This window comes from Cervus canadensis, chromosome 25 (genome assembly GCF_019320065.1).
Source record: "Cervus canadensis isolate Bull #8, Minnesota chromosome 25, ASM1932006v1, whole genome shotgun sequence".
In the NCBI taxonomy this organism is placed as follows: domain Eukaryota; kingdom Metazoa; phylum Chordata; class Mammalia; order Artiodactyla; family Cervidae; genus Cervus; species Cervus canadensis.
The window spans coordinates 32,894,281-32,913,742 of record NC_057410.1 but is presented as its reverse complement, the minus strand read 5'-3'; the positions used below and the strand labels follow the sequence as shown (position 1 = coordinate 32,913,742).

General features: G+C 35.3%; 1 protein-coding gene and 1 non-coding gene across 3 annotated transcripts in view; both read right to left on the bottom strand.

Moving 5' to 3' along the window:
• Nucleotides 1-19,462, bottom strand: part of EEA1 (early endosome antigen 1) — a 122,910-nt gene that overhangs the window by 48,463 nt on the left and 54,985 nt on the right. For both annotated transcript variants that reach the window (XM_043446262.1, XM_043446263.1), the window contains 3 exons: nt 19,301-19,456; nt 13,696-13,812; nt 2,870-3,208 (listed from right to left, as the gene is read on the bottom strand). In XM_043446262.1, the coding sequence (XP_043302197.1) occupies nt 2,870-3,208; nt 13,696-13,812; nt 19,301-19,456 (612 nt within the window). The remainder of the gene's footprint in view (nt 1-2,869; nt 3,209-13,695; nt 13,813-19,300; nt 19,457-19,462) is intronic.
• Nucleotides 10,428-10,534, bottom strand: LOC122427886. The gene has a single exon (XR_006265583.1). It is a non-coding gene; the product is annotated as a small nucleolar RNA U13 (small nucleolar RNA).

Genomic DNA, 19,462 nt, shown 5'->3' with positions numbered 1-19,462 from the left:
ATCTAACCTGCATTTTCTGCATCTCCTACATTGGCAGGTGGCTTCTTTACCACTGCCCCACCTGAGAAACCTTTTAGAGAGGTCCAGAAAGGCTTTATTGAAGAAACAATGCTTAAGCAAATGAAATAAAGAACACTCTAAGAAAAAAACATGGGCAAAGGACCTAAGGCAGGAAAGCTCTCTGCTGAAGTGCCGGTGTGCTTGAGGAACTCAAAGGAGACCAGCATGGCTTCACCTGGTAGAAGAGGAGCCTGAAGACAGTGTGGACCATTCTACACACACATGCTTACATGACCAAGACGACATCTGGATTCAAAATCTAACCAAAACCATGCGAGGTGGTTAAGAGAAATAAAGATACATCCTTCACACTTTAAAACAATGTCTCTGGCTTCTGGGTGGAGAATGGGCTTCCCTGGTATCTCAGCTGGTAAAGAATCTTCCTGTAATGCAGGAGACCCCGGTTTGATTCCTGAGTCAGGAAGATCTGTTGGAGAAGGGAACTCTAGTATTCTGGCCTGGAGAATTACATGGACTGTATAGTCCATGTTGTCACGAACAGTCGGACGTGACTGAGCAACTCACTTCCAGTTTTCACTTTTTCTGTATGGAGAATAGACAAAGGAGGGCCCCTGGAAGAAAGACACTTATAAAAAGGCTAATGCAGTAGACCAGGTGAACAAGGGCAGCAGCTTAGATTAGGGCAGTAGCAGTATCGATGAAGAGAAGTAGACAGATTTGAGTCAGGCTTTGAAGGCAGGGACTTCCCTGGTGGCTCAGATGGTAAAGAGTCCACCTGCAATGAGGGAGACCTGGGTTCAATCCCTGGGTTGGTAAGATCCCCTTAAGAAGGGAATGGCCACCCACTCCAGTGTTCTACCCTGGAGAATTCCATGGACTGTATAGTCCATGGGGTCACAAAGAACTGGACATGACTGAGCAACTTTCACTTTCATTTTGAAGGTAGAATCCAGACAGCATACTGAAGGGAAGAAGATAAATGGTATCACTTCAAGGTCTTCAGCATGACCTCTTTATTTTGTACAGAAATGTGACTAAACCAAATAATTACAAATACAAAAATTCCTGTTGCCCCTCCATTCACTGAATGAAACTCAAATTCCTCAGCCTGCTATTCAAGACTCTACATAAAAAAGTCTTCAAAATAGTCCACTGATATTACATATACCATATCCTCAGAGCAAACGCCTGTCACTGGTTCTTATAATACACCCCTGCCTCTAGTTTGGGGCTTCCCAGGTGGTGCTAGTGGTAAAGAACTTGCCTGACAATGCAGGAGATGTGGGTTCAACCCCTGGGTAGAGAAGATACCCTGGAGGAGGAAATGGCAACTCACTCCAGTATTCTTGCCTGGAGAATCCCATGGACAGAGGAGCCTGGCAGGCTATGGTCCAGGGGGTCTCCCAGAGTCGGGCACAAATGGAGCAGCTTAGCACACACACCTCTAGTTTATTTTTCTGCCTGGAAGACCCTCCTACCTTCAAACTGCTACTTGTCAAAACCTAGCCAATATTCACAATTTCAAGCACCACCTCTTTCTCACAGCAAGCTTTTCTTGATCACATTAACAGCTAAATAATTATACAATATGAAGTACTATAGGAGAAAGAAAGCAGGAGAGGAGCTCTTCCTAATTCCCATAGTATATGGAATCATTTTAATTTTCACATTCACTGCAGTAGGATAGTACTTGCCTTTAACCTCAATGAGATTTACAAAATCATTTAAGGTAGGTCCTATTTCCCTTTCTGTCTCTGTAACTTCTAATAAACAAGGTATCGTATCTTTTAGAAACCATAAATGCCCAATCTGTATATTTGAACTAAAAGGCAAATATCTAAGTCATATTTAATTTATTCATTGATATCCCCAAGCCTATGTTTCTTTCTATTATGATGGCCTATATTTATTCATTCACTTACTTACTCACTAAACATCTGCTGATAAGCAATATGTCAGGTAGCTGGGATAAAAAACAAACATGGTCTTTGCACTCAAAGAGTTTAGAGTCTAGTGAAGATACCTAAGCTATGATAATATGTTAGACTATGACAAGTAAAGTAATCGAGATATGTACAAGCTTAAGCCATCTCTGCAGTGGGGGGTGGTGAGAAGTGGCAACATGTAGAAAAAGATTTCTGGAAATGTGACAAGTGAAGTAGTATTTATCAAGGAGAAGAGAAATAGGAAGAGTATCTCAGGCTAAGAAGAGGCTTAATGCCACAGAAGCAAGTATCACTGCCATCTTAGTAAAAATAGTTGAAAATTTTCAAAAAAAGTGGCTGAGGACTTTAATCTCCCTCAAATTTCCATTTGCCTACTAATTTTTAATGGTACCTATAAGAAATAATTAGAACACAAAATTCATAAATTAGTAGCAAAGTCAAAACTTCCATTAAACTTCATCTGATAGATATTATTTATATAAAAAATAGTTAATAAAGAACAGCTGTTAGAACTAATTTTCTTTTAAAATATCTAATTTTTATATTATTGGTTTAATAGTAAGTATATTTTGAAAATTACTAAGAAAAAAGACAAAAATTTTTTTAATTTTTAATTTTAATTTTATGATCAACAACATGAATTATTGCAGTAACTAATACCTTCTGAGTACCTACCATGTGACAGGTACCATCTTAAGCAATTTGTATGTATATAACCAATAAACAATGCACAACAATACTATATGATAGATACTATCATTTTAGGGGGAACCGAAATGAGATCTAACTCAACGAGACAGGATATAAAAAATTAAAAGAATTTTTTTAATGAACTATATTATGATCAAACACATGAAGAAACCATAGGAGGAAGTACAGTAAGTAACAGTAACAGCTCTTACTTGATTAATTTCACTTTGCAGTTGTAACCCATGCTGATCCTTTTCTTCTCTCTGTTGCTGTAGCTGTTTAAACTCTGCCTTGAGATGCTGGTACTTGGTCTCCACTTCTGACAATTCTTCCTTGAGCTTCTGAGTAGCTTCTCCCTTTTCACCTAACTCTGCCTGTATTCTCTGCAGGGAGGTTTCAGATGCGGATAACCTTGCCTGAAGCTGCTGACAATCCAGGTCTTTTTGATGAAAGCTTGCTTGTATATTCTTTTTACTCATACATTCTTCATTATGTTTCTCTTCTAACTGAGTATAGTCCAGTTCTTTCTTCTGCAACTTTTCAGTCAAGTTCTGAAATACCAATTTAACAATTTTTTTCCTTTCCTAATATTTTTAATTGTTCCAATTATTCAAACAATCTTTAGAGCAATATCATTTCCTACTAAATGTTTTAGTCAATAGTATAAAAACAGTGAAAATATTTTAAACGAGAAAAATTAAATTGTTATATACTAACTTACGGTCTTATTATTGTTCCACTTCACTAAGCTCTACTAATATAATTTAAGGGTTACCAACAAAATTTTGGCACAAAATGAAAACACTAAAATCTACTGACTAGATTCTTTAGGGTATGTAACATACTTATAATCTCCCATTTGAGCTAAAAATTAAAACTATCCCTCTGCTATTAAAAATTATTTTAAATAACAGTATGGCAATTCTGATTTTTGGCTTTGCAATTTCATAGCTAGTAACAGCTTTAGCACAACAATACCATTTACTGCTCTAGTATGCTTAATACTACTGATCCCTCATTTTTGCTCTTCTTGATGAGCACATTTTTAAGATGCACAAGTTTAAGACTCATTCAAATTTCTTTCTAGGTGTGTAAAACAGTGATCTAAAAAACATCACTTACCTACCTTATATTTTGTTATTTTACTCAATACTATGAAGTACAAAATATACCTCTGATCAAAGATCTGGGTCAGTCAGCCTAATCAAATGTCAAAGCCTAGTCAAAGTGGAGTTTTTAGAATTAATATTGAGTATTTTTAGTTAAGATATTTACACATGAGGCATGGATCAGAATTCTGACTCAATTCTATAAGAAAGACAGCCAGGGTAAGAAGCCACTATAAATGCCTGATGAGTCAGAGTCATTCATGAACACTTATTATACTCACTTTTTTATATGCAGTGTGCTAGAAGGGGATAATACAAAAATAGTAGAGGACAGGCAAAGCCTCTGGCCTTTAAGAACACACATTTTAAAAAACATTTTCTAAGAAAGTCGAAACATAATGCACAAGCAAACACAGATTAGTTACAAAAGCTGCATTAAATTTCTTGAGTGCACAACTTTTTAAAAAATGAAAAGAGCAAAGTCCGGTGGGGCTAACTAGTAAGTTACAGTCACCTGAAAACAAAGTCAGAACTTGGTAAAGTGGCAAAAGGAGTTAAGTAATAAGTATTCATGACTCATGTACAAAAAGGAACAGACAAAGAAGCTGCACAAGCGGACACAGCAAATGCTATTCCCTCAAGGGGAGGAGTAAGTGCAGGCACCAGAGGGAGAGAGACAGCAGTCCTGGTTCTCGAACACTTGTCTAAGAAAAAGTTCACTATGTAAATCACCAAATAGAAATATACTATAGAAACAGTGTCAGAAAGGTGATGAAAGTACATGTAAGAAAAATAAGATGGAGATACAGTAAAAAGAGCACCCAGGGGTTATGGCAAAACTAGCAAAGAGATGTGTCTTGACCAACCAATAGAAACTAACAAAAGAGTAAAGCCAAAAGGCTAGCAGAAGAATAATAATAATAATTTTTAGTCAAATTGCTAGTTAGGAAAATTCTCTTTTTATAAGCATTTTTTGGTCTTACTCATTAGTAACTCCACATATTTCTTAATTTTACACATTTTCTTTTAAGAAAATAATATTTTCAAATTCATAAGCTAAATTAAACCTATTCATTGATCATTATGAATGTCTTACACCTTTTTAAAGAAAATTCTAAGTTACTAAATTTTATGAAAGCAACCATGCTCACAAATACTAAGAACTTGGAGAGGATATAACTGTAAAATATGCTACAAAAATTAAGGTCAGTAATGAGGTAGTGAGTCTTCTTCCTCCAGTCTTACTTAAAAAGTGATCAAGTAATCCTACCAGGTCTATACATAAATGACCCCTCAGTTTCATTAAGGAGCAAAAATACTTAACCATTGACTATTTAAAATTCACTTATCCTAAAAAAGTAATGTCTGTTTAACTGCACAGAAAGATAAATAAATCTTATTTAAAAGAACCTAAACCACTGTCTTTTAAAAAGAACCCAATCCAAAAAATAAAAAAATAAAATAAAAAGAACCCAATCCACTCACATTATTTATTTTTATATGTAAATTAAAAAGAGCACCCAGAGGTTATGGCACATTATACAACTATATTTAGTATCACAAACTTTTCATTCTTACTATGGCCTTCTCGTGGAATCTGAGGCAGAGTCTAGTGAATACAAGGTTTTTGAAGATTGAGTTTAGTAAGTATAGCAGAATTCCATTAAACAGAATATAATTGCACATTCCATATTAACCTTACAACAAAAGATGAAATAGACATTATCATCCCTATTCTTTGGATGAAGAAGTTAACATTAAAAGAATCTGATATGACTTGGCCAGGTGGCAGAGTCACATGTTATGATTAAGTCAAATATTTTTCACAACACAATTCAGGCACACAGTGAGTCAATTCATGCTCTCCCAAACATATACTATTCAAGGTTAAATTATAAAACAAATGTTAAGCTTAACTCATAATTATTTGAGTAAGCTAAATTCTTTCCTTCTGAAGGTCCAGTTCTCTTTTCACTTCCTTATTAACTGCTCTTTCATCATGTTTTCTTGAGGGGCAATTTCCCTGTATTAGGCTGTGTTATTCATTTGTTCAGCTTCCCTGGTGGCTCAACAATAAGGAATTCACCAGCAACACAGGAGATGCAGGTTCGATCCCTGGGTTGGGAAAATCCCTTGGAGAAGGAGAAATAGCAACCCAATCCAGTTTTCTTGCCTGTAAAATTCCATGGACAGAGGAGCCTGGCAGTCTGCAGTTTTGAGGGTCACAAAAGAGTCAGACATGACTGAGCAACTAAACAATAAAATTCACATGCTTCTAGCCCAGGGAACAAAAAGAAATGTAAAAAGAATGGCATTTTTAACTGCTTGATACCTTACAAAGTGGTTTCAGGATCTCATCTATTCCTCAAAACAGCTTTGTGAGAAAGAACAAACTGAGCTACCTGTAGCTCTCCAACATCTTGTATCTTGTGCTTTTACATGTCCCCATACCTTCAGTATATGTAGCTCTCAAAATGAAATACCATTATCCCTCTGCCATGTGATATACACCTAAGCATTCTTAAAGACTAAGCTAAAAAGTTATTTATGTCTTCAACAGTCTTTCCTGATTTACTAGGCAATAAGTTAGGAAAACACCCATCTTGCTCTTGACTCAACTCTGCATTACAAAAATTACACAATAAATAAAAACAGTAACAAGAAATATTCACTGAGGTGCTTACTGAAAGTCAGGCAGTGATCTCAGCACTTTAACAGCGATTAAATTTTTTTTCAGTGCTCTTATCACCCTAAGAGGCAAGTAAGTGTAATAGCACTTTGTAGCAAAAGAGGACCCGGACATCGGAGGCTGCATGTCACAGCCAGTCAGCGGCATGCCTTTGACCACTGCTCTATACTGTTTGTGTCAATGTACCACTTTGCAATACAGTGGTAACACACAGCAATACAACCACTTGCCATAACTGGCCTCTGCTTTGGCCTATGAGCACCTTAAATCCGAGACTATCAGAAAGCAGAGAGGGAGAGCAACAAAGGATGGAAAATGGGTGAGAGGTGAGACCCAAAATATAACTCAGTCTCTGACAATGACCTATATTAATCATATTAGTAGCTTTAAATAAGCTATGATTTTGTTCAGAATTTATCTGGAAATAGCTAAACTGAGCTGCAGACTTTTGTTTAAATGTCAGAATGTGATTCTTACTAGAAACCAAAAAGGAAATGTCTTCAAGATTTATGTCTTATTTTTTAAGTTTTCAAAGCCAGTAATTTAAAAACAAAGGTTTAATGCTGAAAATCTTGACATTAACTCAAAAGCAACTATTTTTCAATTCATTATATTTCATAATGTCATCTATCCACCTTGATGTTGCCTATGACCCACAAAACGTATCCAAGGCATTTCATTGTGCCTTCAAGAGACCAGGCACAAGATTTCCAAATTCATAACACTTGGATATTACCCCTGTCAACAATTATGGTTTGCCAAAGACAAGGGTGAGGAGAGGTGGGGGAAACAATTAGCAAGGATAATAGGAAAAAAAAAAGCAGATGCATCTCTGTACCTGCTGGTGAAAAAATTCTAAACAGGTAAACACTGAAAAGAAAAAAATGTGAAGTCTCACTTATGTAAAGATTAGGAAGATTAGTAGAAAATTCTTATTCCCTAATCAAAACTATTCCCATTTTACCATACTAAATCACCTTGATTCTATGTATTATTCATAAGACACAGTACTTTCCTTAATACTGTGTATGCATGCATTTGTGAATATATATATACACACACACATACACACAATCTGTGCTTCATTATCCTTCACTAACAGCTTAATGCTTCAGAAATACAAAATAAATTACACTGATCATAGACATCTATTGCATGCACAACTCTGATCAGTTTTCAAGAGGTAGAAGGTCAACTCTGATCTCAGAGAAATTAAAGTCAAACAGAGACAAAGATAAAATTAAAGTCTACGTGGATACTGTCTACACACAGACAGGCGGAAGAGAAGACAGTAGGGAAGGAGGGGGCAGGACGGATACAGAGAGTAAATGGAAACACATACACTGCCATACGTAAAACAGACAGTCAGTGGGAACTTGCTGTGTGGCCCGGGGAGCTCAATCCAGTGCTCTGAGACAACCTAGAGGGGTGGATGGTGAGAGAGATGGGAGGGAGGTTCAAGACGGAGGGGACATATATATACCTGTGGCTGATCCGTGTTGACGTATGGCAGAAACCAGTGCAACATTATAAAGCAATTATCCTCCAATAAAAAACATGTTTTTTAAAGAGAGGGAGGCAATGAGGCTTTTATAAGCCATAAAAAAGATTATATTTTAAAAATCAGTCAGCACCAAGAGGTGATGGAGAAATGGACAATGGCAGACTTGTATAGTTACTTTCAAAAATAGTTTGGGATAGCCAAAGGACTGGAAAAGGTCAGTTTTCATTCCAAACCCTAAGAAAGGCAATGCCAACAAATGCTCAAACTACCGCACAATTACACTCATCTCACACGCTAGCAAAGTAATGCTCAAAATTCTCCAAGCCAGGCTTAAGCAATACGTGAACCATGAACTTCCAGATGTTCAAGCTGGTTTTAGAAAAGGCAGAGGAACCAGAGATCAAATTGCCAACATTCGATGGATCATCAAAAAAGCAAGAGAGTTCCAGAAAAACATCTATTTCTGCTTTATTGACTATACCAAAGCTATTGACTGTGTGGATCACAATAAACTGCGGAAAATTCTGAAAGAGATGGGAATACCAGACCACCTGACCTGCCTCTGGAGAAACCTGTATGCAGGTCAGGAAGCAACAGGTAGAACTGGACATGGAACAACAGACTGGGTCCAAATAGGAAAGCAGTACGTCAAGGTTGTATATTGTCACCCTGCTTATTTAACTTATATGCAGAGTACATCATGAGAAATGCTGGGCTGGAAGAAGCACAAGCTGGAATCAAGATTGCAGGGAGAAATATCAATAACCTCAGATATGCAGATGACACCACCTTTATGGCAGAAAGTGAAGAAGAACTAAGGAGCCTCTTGATGAAAGTGAAATAGAAGAGCGAAAAAGTTGGCTTAAAGCTCAACATTCAGAAAACTAAGATCATGGCATCTGGTCCCATCACTTCATAGCAAATAGATGGGGAAACAGTGGCTGCCTTTATTTTGGGGGGCTCCAAAATCACTGCAGATGGTGATTGCAGCCATGAAATTAAAAGACGCTTACTCCTTGGAAGGAAAGTTATGACCAACCTAGACAACATATTAAAAAGTAAAGACATTACTTTGCCAACAAAGGTGCATCTAGTCAAGGCTATGGTTTTTCCAGTGGTCATGTATGTGAGATGTGAGAGTTGGACCATAAAGAAAGCTGAGCGCTGAAGAATTGATGCTTTTGAACTGTGGTGTTGGAGAAGACTCTTGAGAGTCCCTCAGACTGCAAGGAGATCCAACTAGTCCATCCTAAAGGAGATCATTCCTGTGTGTTCATTGGAAGGACTGATGTTTAAGTTGAAACTCCAATACTTTGGCCACCTGATGAGAAGAGCTGACTCATTGGAAAAGACCCTGATGCTGGGAAAGATTGAGGGCAGGAGGAGAAGGGGATGACAGAGGATGAGATGGTTGGATGGCATCACCAACTCGATGGACATGGGTTTGGGTGGACTCTGGGAGTTGGTGATGGACAGGGAGGCCTGGCGTGCTGCAGTTCATGGGGTCTGAAAGAGTTGGACACGACTGAGCAACTGAACTGAACTTGGGATAGCCTAGTAAATTTGAGGACATATATAGCTCACAACCCAGCAATTTCACATGAGGGTATATAATAGAAATTCTTACACCAATGCATGAGATTTTTATGTGAATGTTTGTAGCTCCAGCACTTGAAATAGCAAGAAAAAAGAAAAAAGTGTGTGAATAAATAGGAAGTATATATGTGTCACTTCTGCTGCATACCAAATAATATAGTTGTCAACAGAGTTAGTTGCTTTTTTCTATGAAACATCATTTTTAATGTAAAGAATGTAACAACAAGAATGACCAACAAACTATGGGAAGGATAGAACTGACAGTATTGGCTGCCAATGATAAAATTCAAGCTTTCAAAGGAAGTTTAGAATTTTAGAAAACTTGCATCCATCACCATGAGCTTGACACTTCTTGTACTTAAAGCATATTCTGAGATTGATGGTGATACTGACAAATGTGATTTGTGTTATATTATACAATGAAATGGCCTTCCCTGGTGGCTCAGTTGGTAAAGAATCGGCCTGCAATGCAACAGACTGCCTACAACACAAGAGATGTGGGTTTGATCCCTGGGTCGGGAAGATTCCCTGGAGAAGGAAATGGCTACCCACTCCAGTATTCCTGCCTGGGAAATCCCATGGACAGAGCCGCTTAGGGGGGCTACAGTTCATGGGGCCGCAAGAGTTGGACACAACTGAGCAACTAAGCCACCATAATACAATGAAATGTGTTAATATTTGGAAAAAATTTGCATAACTCAGTGAACCAATATTTTCCACATGACTAATGCATATTACAAAATCATGCCCAGGAAAGACCCACTCAAAAGTTAAGACAGAAGAAAAAATTTCAATGTTACAAAGTACAAAAACTGCCCTGATATCGTTTCAGATTCTACATTGAAATTAACTTTTTTTTTTTTTTTTTTTCACGTCAGACAGGTAATGTGCCGATGTCGTAACAAGGTTTAGTGAGGGAGGCACATGTCACGCAGCAGCGTGAACACCCAATCATCATGCTCATGAACTACAAAAGGATTGAAATTAACTTTTGAGAAACTATACTTTATCTGGTTTTAGTGTAGTATCAAACAATTTTAGCTACAATTATCTGAAAAGGCTATTAAGATAGGCCTCCCTTTTCCAACTACACTACATATCAGTTAGACTAAATTTTAACACACTTCAAATATATCACAACAGTTTAAATGCAAAAGCAGATATGACAATCCATCTGTCCTGTTATTTAATTAAGCTGTTAAGGCAAAGCTAACAAATTCACAATACTTTTGACTAAAAAGATTTAATAACTCCCTTTCCTCTGGCACCAAAAAGTAAAGACATGGGGGAAATAAATTAATACTAACATCTGCCCTACCTCCAAAACTATTATCTGTTGCTCATCTTTAAAGAAACAAGGTGGAAAATATTAACTTTACAGAACACAGACTAAGAACAAAGTTGGAGGTCTCACAGTTCCTGACTTCAAAACTTAATGAAAAATAAAGTAGTCAAAACAATATGGTACTGACATAAAGAAAGATATATAGACCAAAAGAATAAAAATAAAGAGCCCAGAAATAAACATTCACATACATGGTCAAACAATTTTCAACAAGAGTGCCAAGATCATTCAGTAAGGGAAGGATACTCACTCCTTTCAATAAATGGTGCTAGGAAAACTGGATTTTCATATGCAAAAGAATAAAACTGACCCTTACCTTTAAAAAAATAATTCAAAATGAGTCAAAGACCTAAACCTAAGTTAAAACTATAAAACTATTAGAAGAAAACAGGTGAAAAGCTTCAAGACACTGAGTTTAGCAATGACTTCTTGGATATAACACCAAAAGCTCAGCAACAAAAGTGAAAATAGATAAACTAGATTGTATAAAATTTAAAACTTCTGTGTATCAAATGTGTGATATTGGCAGTTGGTCCCCATTTCTGGATCCAGGTTCCTAAACTTCAGGAATTCCCTATGATATAAGAGCAAGAAAGATATCCTTTGTTAGTCAGAAGAAGCCCTTTATAACCACCTCTGAGTTTGTACTAATGAGATTTTTTTAGAAATTCCAAAGGATGGGGGTTGGTTGACATGGGAACCAACCTTCAAGAAAGGGTTGGAACTTTCAGTCCCACCCTGACCTCCAAGGAGGGAAGAGGGGCAAAAGGCTGAATTAATCACCAGTGGTCAAAGATTCCATCAATCATGCCCACATAGGGAAAGAAAGAGTTTTGAGACATTCCAAGTTAGTGAACACATGGAGAGCACCCAAAGAGAGCATGGAAGCTTCAAACACTTCCCCACATATCTTGCCCCACCCATCTCTTCCATCTCACTGTTCTTAAGTTATAGTCATTTATAGTAAGTCAGTACTCTAGTAAGTAGTTCAGTAAGTACCACAGTAGCTCAGCTGGTAAAGAATCCATCTGCAGTTCAGGAGACCCTGGCTCGATTTCTGGATCGGGAAGATCCACTGGAGAAGGGACAGGCTATCCACTCCAGTATTCATGGGCTTTCCTGGTAGCTCAGATGGTAAAGAATCCGCATGCAATGCAAGATGCCTGGGTTCAATCCCTGGGTTTGGAAGATCCCCTTGAGGAAGGCATGGAAACCCACTCCATTATTCTTGCCTGGAGAATCCCCATGGACAGAGGAGCCTGGCAGCCTCCAGTCCATGGGATTGCAAAGAGTCAGACATGATTGAGCGACTAAGCACAGCACAGCACTAGTAAGTAAAATGTAAAAACTTTTCCCAAGTTTTGGGAGCTACTCTAGCAAATTAATTGAACAGGAGGCTGAGAATTGGGAACCTCTCATTTACAACCAGTTGGTTAGAAGCACAAGTAACAAGCTGGACTTCAGTTGGTATCTGAACTGGGATTGTTGGGGAGGGAGGCTGAGGGGTGCTCAGGCACAGCTCTACAGGACGTCACCCTGAATCCATGGAATGTGATGCTGAAGAAGTGAAGTGAAGTCGCTCAGTCATGTCCGACTCTTTGCGACCCCATGGCCTATAGCCTACCAGGCTTCTCCGTCCGTGGGATTTTCCAGGCAAGAATACCAGCTCCAGGTAAATAGTAAGAATTGAGTTAAATGGTAGGACACACAGCTGGTGTTTCAGAACTGCTGAAATACGGAACATCTAAACATCTGATATCAGAAGTGAAGCTGTATGTAGTACAGTACTGAGAGTAGAGGAAACAAACAGGACTGTTTTTTCCTTTATAAAAGGACACAATCGACAGAGTGAAAAGGCAACCTAAAAAATGAGAAAATATTTGTATACCATGTATCTGATTAAAGGGTTAATATCAAAAACATATAAAGAACTCTTACAACTCAACATCAAGAACATGAACAACCCAATTAAAATCATACAGCCAACAAGCATATGAAAAGATGCTCAAGCATCCTAATCATTAGGGAAATGCAAATCAATCATGATGAGTATCACCTTAGCACTCTGTCGGATGGCTACTATTAAAAAAAAAAAACAGATGATAAACAGAAAATAACATGTTGGCTAGGATGTGAAGATGTTTAATCCTTGTTCACTGTTGATGGGAATTTAAAAGGAAACAGCCACTATGGCAAACAGTATGATGACTTCTTCAAAAAACTGAAAATAGAATTACTAGTATGATCCAGCAATTCCATTTCTGGGTATCTACCCAAAAGAACTGAAAGCAGGATCTCAAATAGATATTTGTATCCCCATGTTCAAAACAGCTCTATCCACAAAAGAAAGAGCACAAAGAAGGAAGCAACAGATAGATAATATGATATATACATAAAGTGTAATATAACCTTAAGAAGGTAGGAAATTCTGACACATGTTGTAACATGAATGAACCTTGAGAACAATATCCTATGTGAAACAAGCCAAGCACAAAAAGCAAATACTGTATGATTTCACTCATATGAGTTATTTAGAATAGTAAATTCATAGATATAGAAAGCAGAAGGGGTTTGGGGCAGAGATTCAGTAAATGGGGAGTTGTTTAATAATAACTGAGTTTAGTTTTACAAGATGAAAAAAGTTGGTTGCATAACAATGTGAATGTAAATAGCAATAAAAAATAACACAAAATAAGCCATACTGTACTGTGCCAATATATAAATAACATACACAAGATTAGAATTTAAAATTTATAAAATCAATTCACCGTTATATGTAGTTTTTAAATTCTCACCTGATTTTTTTGTGTTAACTCATTAACTGAACTTTTAAGTTTTTGTAGTTCCTGCACATATACAGCAACTTCCTGGGGGCCTTTGGCAAGTTCACTCCTCAGCTGGCTTATTATGGCCTAGACAGGAAGAAAATTCAGAAAACTAAAACAAAAAGGGAAATGGAAGCATCCAGAGGTTTTAAGGTTACATAGATTTTTGTCACTGTTGTCACTAAACTTTAATAATGTTAGAAATTTCAACTTGATTCTTTTTTTACCTTACTACCCCCACTGCTTCCCCACATCTTTTTTTGGCTAAAAATTAGTTTTCAAAATGTATCCAAAACTTTACAACTTCATTATTTAATAATACATGAAATGAAAAGTTGGCATCCTATTTTATGTGTCTGAAACAGCAAACTGCAAACTTAAACTTACTGGCTTTAAATTCTATAATTTAATCCTTCTCAATTCAAAAAGGATATGCAAGTTATATCTAAATTTTCTCTCAACTTCTATAGCACATTTCAAAATCATGTTAAATGCAAACAACCAACACAGAATTACCTTTGAAGGTGGCTAATCATTTATTTACTTTTACTGTAATAGAAAGTATTTGGCCAAAGAAGCTGTCAAACAGAAGTTATATATAGTTTCATTAACCTGGATCTCTCTATGATCATGGATAATAGCCGGGCAATTTGCTTTAATGTGTTTACCATTTTTTAAATGAAAATTAATGTCTATTATTAAAACAATGGGTTAATCATTTAATAAGTAAGGTAAGAGAAAGATAACCAAAGAACCTGGAAATACAAACTTATTATATATGAAAGCTTCAACCACTAAAAAGTGGGTGACTTGTTTTCCTGAAAGTGATGTTAATAAGAGACCTCTGTATTTCTAATATTGCTTATCAGGTTTACTTTTTACATTCCTAATGTTACAATTATCTTCATTGTCTATATCTTTCATTAGTAAATAAATTTTATAACATGAATACAATAAATCTAATTATTTTTAATAAACACATCAGCATTACCTATATTGTATATTACAAATGGGTACTTTTGTATATTACAAATGAGTAGAAGGAAAAAATATAAGAAAGCCACTAATTAATGCCAAGGGATCTTTTGCTCTAGGATTTGTGGCATATTTTTGTTGTTGTTTCAAGGATTCTCACTGTAATAAGATCAAATCCACTGTAAATGGATGACGGTATAAAGTTTTAGAAACAAAACTAGTAAACAAGGCAACCTAACTGAACAATCAAACATTTGGGCTTATTTTAATAACCATAAATAACTGAAATCAGTGTTTTGAGTGTTTTCCAAACTGGTTTGAGGTCAATAAAAAGGTTGACCTCAAAATATTTTCAAAAATTTTGAGGTTTCAAAAATATTTTTGGTAATGGCAACATGTCTGAGATATGTTCATGGCCTGACATTTTAAGGAAAACATGTATATAAAACATATTTCAAAGAAGGAAATGTTTAAATATTCAAGTATTTTCAACTGTGTTCAAGTTAAAGCGTATCTTAACGCTCTGTCTTAAACTGGCTGTGTAACCTTGAAATGTATTAGGAGTTTACTTTAAATTGCTATGACTAACAACTTTGAATCTTAGAATTATTCTCTATTAACATTATGGATGGTAATGAAAATATCAGGAACAATCCAGCTACTTTAAATTACTATGCTTTAATCACCTATCACAAGAAAAATTATATCTAAATCTCTACTTCTATCTTATCAAAGAAATTACTAGAGTTTTTCACACATAATAAACAAGTATGTACTAAAATGCAAATTTTGAGTATATTTCATTAAAATACCATGATTCCACATTAAAGATTATAAGATTAACCATGTATAACATATATCCAGTATCTATTCTGCTGATGAATTCCAACATGCAAAGGAAACTAAACAAAGAAAATGTAAAGCAAATGTATCCAAAATTATTTGTTATATCTTACAATGTACCTGTTGTACACTAAATACATATTTTTTAACTTGAATTTTTAAAAATACAAAAGCAAGCACTTAAAACTTTTTAGTTTACTCAAGGATAAAAAAGAAAGATGTAGGAAGAGTATACACCTAAAGATAAATTTTAGTTATGGGTAAGAGAAGAAAGAGGAATGAATCACAGGAAGCTTTCCCTCTCTACTGTATATTGAGTCATTTTAACTTTTTACAATGATCATGTATTATAGCTCTATTTTTAAAAAATTAAGATTGAAGAAAGACAAAATTTCTAAGGAAATACACTCACTATTGAGATACCACTTTAGGTGAAATTCACAAAGAAGGTTCTGCAAGCCACACAGACAGTCCTCACTGGTGGACAGGACAAGCTCATCCGTGCCCAGAGGCTTTAGCACTTGAGGCACTCCTTCCTCCTGGGAATGCTGCTCCCAGTTCTTCACTCTGCTTCCTGCTTACTTCCTTCTTCTCCCATGGATCCTCTTTGAGGATAGCTTTCCCTGATCACCCTATCTAAAACTGATCCACATTATTGACAGCCCCACTACTGCCCATATCCTGCTTGGCTTTTCCTCATAGCACTTAGGATTAGCTGACTTTCTATTGTGAGTTGGTTTATTTCACATTGTTTGGCTTCCAAAAGGAATACAAGCTTTATGAGAGCAGGCACTGTATCATATTCACTATTCTATTCCCCACATGTATACCAGCTGCTATCACTCAGGCATTCAAAAAATACTCACTAAAGAGAGGAGTGATTCTCCCAGAAGTTAACAGATACTTGCACAGTATCTCTGCACATGGAAACAAATATATAAGACCCTATAAAATAATGTGCATTTCCTTGAAGCCACATTACCGAATTTAACATTGAATTTTTACTAAAAAATTTCAAGTTACAAAATAATTAAGGAAGGATATTTTGAAACTTCCTGCTATAATTAGGATTATAATTATTGTCCTAATGGCCAAATACTTTTAGTAAATAATCATTTTAAAGATGGTTAAAATTTGGCTTGATTAATAAAACAAAAAGGAGCATATATTTGAAGTTCTGAGATTGTCTTAAAACACAAAATTGCCATATGGTGCTAGAAGATACTACATTAAAAACAGTACTAATATGAAAAGTCTTCCATAAAGACATTACCTCAAGTTTAAGCATCTCCATTAGAAAGCAGAAAAAATAAAATGATGGATGAAACATGGGAAACAAAACTGACGAAAGTACACACTGAACATACAATAAAAAGTACAAACACTTAATCTGATCGCTTACACTAGCAAGTTTTAAAGACATTTAAGTGCTCTCTTTAATAACCCTGAATGAATGTAATATTTATTCCATCTCTTTGTAACCTTCTTAGTTTTAAAAATTAGGATTCAAATGAAGATATTTGGAATATAAATAAAATTCATCAAAAATCATTTCCATTAAAGACAACACCAAATATGTTAGTTACAGCTCTGACATTTTTAATAATGCAGATTTACAGGAATAATACTTTTATTAACCTTAATTTCTGATCTAAAGAAAAGTTATTTTAAAATACTTTTAAATGCTTTAGACTGAGTTATTTTTCCATATGCTTTTCAAAATAGATTTTTTAAATGACAACAAATTCCTAAGTTATATTTTTAATGAAAGGAATGGAACATACTTAACAATGTATATCAGATTATGTATCTTGAACCTTGACTAGAAATAGAAAACAAATCATTGCATTTTTAGCTTCTTTAATTCCTTTTACTGTTTTATTTCTGATGTCATTGTTTAGGTTCAGAAAAGCAGTAATACATATTTTTTTTCTTTTAGTTCTTTAGGTTATATAATTCACTAACATAAGTGAAAATAAATAAAACTGAATTTTAATAAAATACACACCATATACTAAGGAGTAAGTAGAAGCTAAAAACACAGTAAAAAACAAATGAGATGGAATATTTAGACAGTCATTTTTTCATATGGAAATGGTATGGGACGCAACTCCAAAGTATTTTAAGTTATACTCAATACAAATATGCAGTATGTCAAAATGCAAAAAGTAGTAACAGTAAGCATTAGTTTATGATTAATAACACTAATTTACTTCTAACACAATCACCAGACCACCAAAAATGGGACACGACATGATACAGAAAGACATAAGCTTCAAGATAGACTTGAGTTCTAATCCTAGCTTCTTTACATTAGGTGCATGAACTTGAACAAGCTATTTAATCTCATTGAAGCCCAGATTCCTTAAACATAAAACAAACTTAATACTTAACTTACAGGGTTAAAAGAAATTTCTAACCTAGCATTTGAATGGGATTTTTTTCCCCATGAAACTTCTCTGATTCAGCCTCTCCTAGATTACACATTAGGAGATTTTTATTGGCTTTGATAAGTTCATGAACTCCCTAAAATTATTTGAAAATTTGTGGGACTTTTATTACTGGGCTACAAAGATCATGTTTGGGAAATCTGCACCTGAAGTTCATCAACTTGAGAGTTTGAAATGTTAACCATTACAAAGACTCACATGCCTATGTGTGTTGTACCCATAAACTTTCACCAGTCCTCCACTGATAAGACATAGGAGAAAGTGATAAAAGGAACAGATGGATTATCTATAACATTTATACTCCATAGCTCATTAATAATTATGAATAGTGGCTGAAAAAATCTGAGATGCAAGTTGAAATGTCACTATAACTTAACTTTTAAACTGAAAACATGGAAAACACAGGTCTATATCATATAAGGGAGTTAAGAACTATACACAGTAGTAGCTATAATAAAAATACCACCTATGATACAGTAAGATAGACAAATGCCAGCATTTTTAAGCAAATATATTTACTACATATCCTAGAACTTGTCATATGCTGACAATTATATAAGGGATTGACAGGCAAAAGTCATGTAATAAATAAAAGAACTGAGAATGTTTATCCTAGAAAAGAAGAAAATTCAGAGTAAATATGAACAGTCATCAAATATTTCATGTGGAAAAGAACAATTTATTCTGTGTAATATTTGAGAACTGGAACCAGTTATTGTAAATTATAGGGAAACAAATGCCAACTCAATGGAATGGCGGACTTAGGAAGAAATACGCAACCCCTACAACACATACCAAGAGTTGTAGATCACTTATCAGAGACCTATAAAGGGAACTCCTAGATGGAGTGTTAGACTAGAAGATTTTTAAGACTTCCTTAAACCACATAACTGAATAATTGATAAATGAAAACCAAGTCTAATAGATAATAAGTCTTAAATATTTTTTCTAAGCAACATAAGTAATACAAATGAAGAAAACGAAATCATACTTCCTTTACCCCTACCAAATTGAAATACATTACTACTTATTAATCTGGAGCAAATTTAAATATTTCTCCACAATATACATTATTTATTAAACAGAGTAATACTCCTTTATGCAAACATTCTTCTCTAAGCGTCCAACTTCATAAAGCAAAGATAAAAATATTATCAGCCCATAGTGACTATATACAGATATTATTGAGACCAGATGAAAGAAAGGCAAGTAGTGTTTGAGTCACTCAGAAAAATGCTGGCGTTACTCAACAGTGCATATTAAACAAATTAACATCAGTCTTATTTAAGTGCACTAAATTTCATTACCTCTGAGTTAGTATATTCTGTTTGTAACTTTTTGCACTCGTCTTTGAGTTTTTCAGATTCTCTCTCACGTTCCAAGGTCATGTTATCCATTAGTGTTTGAACTTGGACCAGTTCTTTCTTTAACACAGCAACATCCTCTATTCCAGGTCTCTGAAGCTGTGA